Raw genomic sequence first — 6,436 nt, 5'->3', positions numbered from 1 at the left:
GAGAGAGAGAGAGAGAGAGAGACCGTATATACACACACACAGCTATATATATATATATATATATATGTATCAAGTGGAGTCCAAACGTCTGAGAAAGTTTTGGGATTTTGACTAATTAAAAATAAAGAAAATGACAAAATGAGTAATATTAGTAATATTTAAGCTTTCGCGCTATTTTCAAGGTCATCTAAATAAATGAATAATGTTGTCATTAAAACAAAAGGGGGACAACGACTAAAACTCCTACTACTCCTACTTTCATCCAAAATATAATGATCAGACTATACTCGTTTTATTCATTAGCTTGGGTTAAACTAATTTTAGTTTGTTGGATCAGCGGCTATGCTAATGATGTCTCTATTTTGTTTCTATGTTTTTGCCACGGGATAGGATTCACACAAGCTAGAGTCTGGATCCAGAACACCGGAGAAGAGATGATGCTAACACTGAATCAACAACAGAACTAACAATTATTGCTACATGTGTGACTGCATCATATAACAATTATTAATTCATAATATTGATAATGCTCATCGTCTAGCTGACTACGTCTTGTATTAATTTTTTCTAAAAATCCTGTCAAACGTGCACAAACTGACAGTCACCACCATAAGCTACTACTAAATATTGTAGAAACATAATTTTCTGTAAAAAAAAATTTTAACGATTCGTATTGTAAAAAGCGCTATACAAATAAACTTGAATTGAATTGAAATTCATAATGAAAACATTTTTTAAACTAGAAACATGCAAACGTAGAAGCACTTTCAAAATATGATATCAAAAGTCTGGACCAACCATAAACATTTACATGATAGTGACAATATTCCTAATTCCATTAACGTAATGGAACTTGAATGTGTATGCATAAACACCAAAAAACGTGAAGTTCAAAGTTGCAACTTGTAACAAGAGTAGATGTTGTGAGTAAGACGTGACACCATCATCTCAACAGACCGTCTGATTACAGGATCATGCCACTTTCCCAACACAAACACAGACCTGCAAGGAGACTCTTCAGTGACAGACAGCAGCACGTTCACCTGGAAAACCTCTGCCACTGTCCCATGATACCTTGCACATGCTCTGGCTTAAATACCACACATATATTATATCATGTGAAGTCTGTGAGTTAGTCGCCTTCTGATACACTTCATATAGTCATTAACACCTTGCGCTCCAGACTGCCATTTAACCTTGAAGTTACACACACACACACCCTTTTGATTGTAAGTAGGCCATGTTCTGTTGTCATAACACGCCTCAAGCCTCTTATATGTTGATAAGAACCAATCACATTTGTAGTTATAGAGGTAATGATGTTATGTGCCAAATTCTGGACTTCCAACATGACATGAATTTCACAGGATATCCATACACAAGTGATGCTTTGAAACTGCATGCTTTTAATATTTTAAAGTCAGAAACAAAAAAGGTCTGCCCTATTAACAAATGTCCTTGTCCTTTTTTAAGTCTGTGTGTATTATCAGGTGTTTGTCACCAAGTCCATCAAGAAATATTAAATCATAATTGGATTGTGCTGATAATGCATGAACGTTGCAAAGGCCTACAGTCGGAAAAGGACATTTGTAAAGAGTAAAGATCTTTTTAATGTTATTTGGAGGTTTTTCAACTCAAAACGCCATATGGCTGACGTGTTGTAGAGGTGGCTTTTCCAGGGATGCCTTGCAGTAGGATTTGGGCACAAATGCTTCATTGTGGATTGTCCTGAAGTCATGTTTGCTGTGCCGGGGCCTTATATGACTGTCTTTAACCTAGAAAGAGATTAGTTTAAGTCAAGATCAGCTCTAAAACATATTGTGCTCTTAAACACACATTACTGGTCTTTGAAACAACTATTATACTTTACAACCCCTAAATGCTCTAAGTTTTTTGAGATACAATTTTTTTTTTATTTTCCTAAGCTGTAAGTCGTAATCATCAGAATTAAAACAAACAAACAAACCCTTGAAATATTTACGTTTGTGTGCAATGAATCTGGAATATAAGAAAGATTGCTTTTTTAATTAAATTACAAAAAATAAATACCTTTTCCATGATATTAATTTTTTTTTATATTAACCTTTAAATTGGTAGTATCAGGCAAAATACCTGATTTCGACAATATAATTTTGTGACACTTTTTAACTATTTGTTCACTAATTTTTATCACATGGTTTCAACCAGAAAAGCTCGAGACAACTTTAAAAAACTGACAATGCCTCTGTTTACTTCTGAAGGACTGGATAATAAATAGGAAACAGGTGAGCTGCAGTTTATCTGTTGTGAAATGTAAATATTTTACCTGCTGAAGCTGGCTAGGGCTCATTTTCTGTCTTCTACAGTTCAGGGGGACAAAATCTTTTTGCATGGTTGTAAGCATCCGATCTTGCTCTAACAATTAAATAAAATGAAATAAACAAACATATTAGAGAATAATACATATAACATTATTAAAACAACTACAAAATTATTGATTTAATTTTTTTCCTTTTATATTATTTTTAGAATATATTTTATATTTTTGATAAAATTTTTTGAACCAATGTTTTTATTTTATTTTTTATTATTATTATTATTATATTTGTAAAAAAAATTGCCAGGTAACCAAGGTAATTATACTAAACTAAAACTAAAACCAAGAAGAAAAAAAAATTTATACTTTTTTTGTTACTTTAAATATATATATATATATATATATATATATATATATATATATATATATATATAACAATAATTCAAAAATTCAACATGACATATTAAAATAACAAAAACTAATAATAATAAAAAAAACCTTTAACTAAAATTAACCTGAATTCAGATTCATTCAAATTCAGAATATTAACAAAAATATAATAGTATCTAAATAATACAAAAAAACACTGCAAGTAACTTAAAAATGTTCTTTGTTTAGTAACATTTAAATTAAGTGTTTTTATTCTAGTCAAAACAATAACAACAACAACAACAACACTTTGTATGACTGAATCAGTGCCAACATTCAGTTACTCCAAGAGTCATTCAGAAGGTTAAGTTAAAGCAGAACAGCCGCCCATATGCTCTTTTTACACTCTAACAGTATAATGTGTAGTAATGTGGGCAGGTCGTTTCAGGAGACTTTTCATTGTGAACATACAGGTAAAAGTACCTTGCTCAAACAGCACATGGCTAGGTGGGTAGATCGGAGGTTTGGGGTGGACCGCCTCTTTTGGTGGGAACTGCTCTTGTGTTGCTGTGCTATAAAAGCTTCCAGCTAGATCAGGCCTCCCAAATTCAACGCTGCTCAGAGTCCTGAGACTGGCTCCATCCACATGCACTGGGAAATGTGAGCGGTTTATCTGAACGGCAAACATCTCAGTTAGAAACGGCATGCTTTGCATTATATAGATTTTCTAGAAAGAGTAAGTTGCAACAGGTCAGACCTTTGGGAAGAAGCACTGGTTTGTTGTGGACAGTCTCTGCTGGTCACACGTGAGCGTCTCTCCTTTAAACACAGAGCTGAGAGTCGGGCATCTGCGCTCGAAGTGAACAGGGCCTGGTAAAAACAAACAGAGTTATTAAAGTCATTGATGAATATGTCATAATTTGTAAATGTTCCTATTGTGTGATGAATGTACAGCAGAAGTCATAGTTTGATGTTTCAGTCTACTTGAAATTTACAAAAGTGAATATTTAAAAAATCAGGAATACTGAAATGGCACCATCTGCTGCTCATGCTGTGCTTTTACCTTTAACATGCACAAAGCAACAGATAAAGTTGACTTTGTGTTTATTTAGAAGAGATACCAACTTTGAATACTAGTCATTGAGTGTAAGACACAAGCAGGCCACTACAAGGTCAGAATAAAATAAGAGAGAATTACATAGTTCACAATTAATGTCATGATTTCAATCTTTGGAAAGCAGACTCTAAAAACCAATAATATTAAACATGACATGCATTAAAATGTTACATTTAATTTAGATATTAATGTTTTCACTTATTCATAGTTTAAAAACTGTTTTACAGCATCAGGGAAAAAATCGGTATTAAATAACATTGAAATACTATTATAGTTTTTATTAATATTTGAATCAGTTAAAATTTTTTAAATAAATATTTCTTTTTTATTTTAATGTTTTTTTTGTCATTTTTGAAGTCGTTTGGTTTTTATATGTCTATATAATTATTTTGTTTCAGTTTAAGTTATTTTAGTATGTCAATTTTAACTAAATAAAATTAGAAATGTTGCCTTGGCAATTAGCGGAAATAATAATTTAATAATAATAAAAATAATATATAAAAAAATTTTTCTGTTAATGTTTATTTCAATGTCTTTAATGGTTTTAATTTTAGTTTTGGATTCAGTTAACTTTAATAATCCTGCCCCATGTCCTGTATTAAAGAACAAAATATATATACAGTGCGCAATTATCAAATATACCACATTTGTGTGCATGAAATTCTTCAGATGAGTTTGTTGTCCATTTGTCATCAGGAACTTCCCGAAGGTTGATGCGCCGAGATTTCTTGATCTTGGGAAGCAGACATTCTTTGAATTCAGCCGAGCTGTTGAAAAATAAAGATTTTTTTCTGACTGTCCACATGGTTTTAGATTTCTCTCATGTTATTTATAGAGCTTTCTTGTGAGGTTTTATACAATCAGACACGGTACATTATTAAAATGTGCATGCTGTTTGTTTATGCTGCATACAGAGGCACACTAGACGCACCTGTGGTCACCTGACTGTCCGAATGAGGTGGAATATGTTTGTTTGTATGTCTTTTCTCGGTCTCCCATCACCACAGATGAATACGGAATTTGATGCTAAAATAAAAGACAAAAAGATGCTATTGAACTGCAACATTATTGGCGCTCTCTGAAACCACTGCCAAATAATATCAAATTGCCTTCTCTGTCTCTGGAGGACTAGGATACCATCTGTACTGGAACTGCTCATGATAACTGGATCTGAACCTGTCCCTTCTGTCCATAATTAGACTCGATCCGACACCTGATCGATACCAGAAAAGCATCTTATTAAAAACTAAATGTCGGTGGAGCATGTGAGTGTGCAGTACTTACCCGTTTTCGCCGATTGCTTTGCTCTGAAGATCCGGGACACTTTATGTTTGACGTAGGAAGACCTATAGGTGGGTTCAGGATATTTGTCCTCCGGCAGACTTGTCCTGACTGCAGTGGTGGGACGAATTATTTTGGCTCCATACTTGGGCAGGGGCTTTAACTCAGATTGAGTGGTCTCATAGTCTCCACACCTGTCCTCTGAGTGCAGGTTAAAGTGGGTCAGGTTTGGCTCTATGACGGGGGGTGCTGGATGAGACGGGAAGGACAGCGCTGTCTCTCTCTGGTACTTTGCCAGATATTTCTGGTCTTCACGCTGGAAGAGTGGTGAGACGGGCTGAAGGACAACATCTCTTTGCGACTTGACGCTGACATCTACTAGTTTGAAGTGGCTCTTGTTCGTTGTCGCAAACATGTCGTCTGCGCCATCCAAAAACGGTAAATTTGAGATTGTAGAGCGAAGCATCTTCACAGATTTGTGAACAAGTAAGACAGATTGTAAAATGCAGAAATGTGCAGTTAAAATTGCTTTAAACTTCGAATTTGTCTTCTCAGTGCGATCAGGTCAGAAGTTCGTCACTTTAATAGTGAAAAGAAAAAGAAGGAAGTATTGTGTATGATGTCATAAAGAGGTTAATGAGATGCGCCAGTCAAACATTCCGCCAGAATCATTCGAATATATACAACATGACGGTTTACAGCTTCAACATATTCTTAGTTTCATAGAATACTGCTGCATTTTAATTTTTTTGTTAATTAGATTTTCAACATAGTTATGATCCATCATGACCCCCCCCCCCCCACACAAAATATTTTAATCCTAAATGTCCTATGCTTAACGATTTGTCGATTAGATATTATAAACTAAGTACTTGAATTCAGTGAAGACCTGTTAGCATACCACCATTTCTTTAAAATGTTCAGTTCTCTTTCTGCTTCTAGAAGTGTGAAGTAGCTTTCTTTGATTTCTTCGACTGAGGAGAACTTTCACTCTTCAGTAGATGGCAGTATCGAGTCAGTTACAGTGCCCCAAAAAAGTCTTAACAAATATCACACAACTTTGAAATATACAAGTAGACTATGTATGTGTATGGTTGTTAGCATTTGTGTATGCAGATGCCACTTAATATTGAATAATTTTAATTTATAATGTAATGATACCGAGAAATTTTTGAACATGCCGAATATTTTTGGGGCCACAGGATGAGACCTAAATTTGTCTGAATTATTAATTATTGAACTATTAATATTATATATATATATATATATATATATATATATATATATATATATATATATATATATATATATATATATATATATATATATATATATATATATATATATATATATATTTTATTAAATTATTATAA

General features: G+C 33.4%; 1 protein-coding gene across 1 annotated transcript; it reads right to left on the bottom strand.

Annotated features, from left to right (window-relative positions):
- Positions 1 to 681: 681 nt before the first annotated feature.
- Positions 682 to 6,261, bottom strand: LOC113055083 (uncharacterized). The gene is made up of 8 exons (XM_026221052.1): positions 5,067 to 6,261; positions 4,892 to 4,995; positions 4,714 to 4,808; positions 4,425 to 4,549; positions 3,423 to 3,535; positions 3,149 to 3,338; positions 2,306 to 2,394; positions 682 to 1,775 (listed from the first exon to the last, which is right to left on the bottom strand). The coding sequence occupies exons 1-8, from the start codon at positions 5,527 to 5,529 to the stop codon at positions 1,635 to 1,637; spliced, it is 1,320 nt and encodes a 439-aa protein (XP_026076837.1). The 5' UTR covers positions 5,530 to 6,261; the 3' UTR covers positions 682 to 1,634.
- Between the last annotated feature and the right edge of the window lie 175 nt (positions 6,262 to 6,436).

The sequence above is a fragment of the Carassius auratus genome, chromosome 36 (genome assembly GCF_003368295.1).
Source record: "Carassius auratus strain Wakin chromosome 36, ASM336829v1, whole genome shotgun sequence".
Classification (NCBI taxonomy): Eukaryota; Metazoa; Chordata; class Actinopteri; order Cypriniformes; family Cyprinidae; genus Carassius; species Carassius auratus.
Note: the sequence above shows the minus strand (reverse complement) of the source record. Positions and strands in the feature narration are given on the sequence as shown.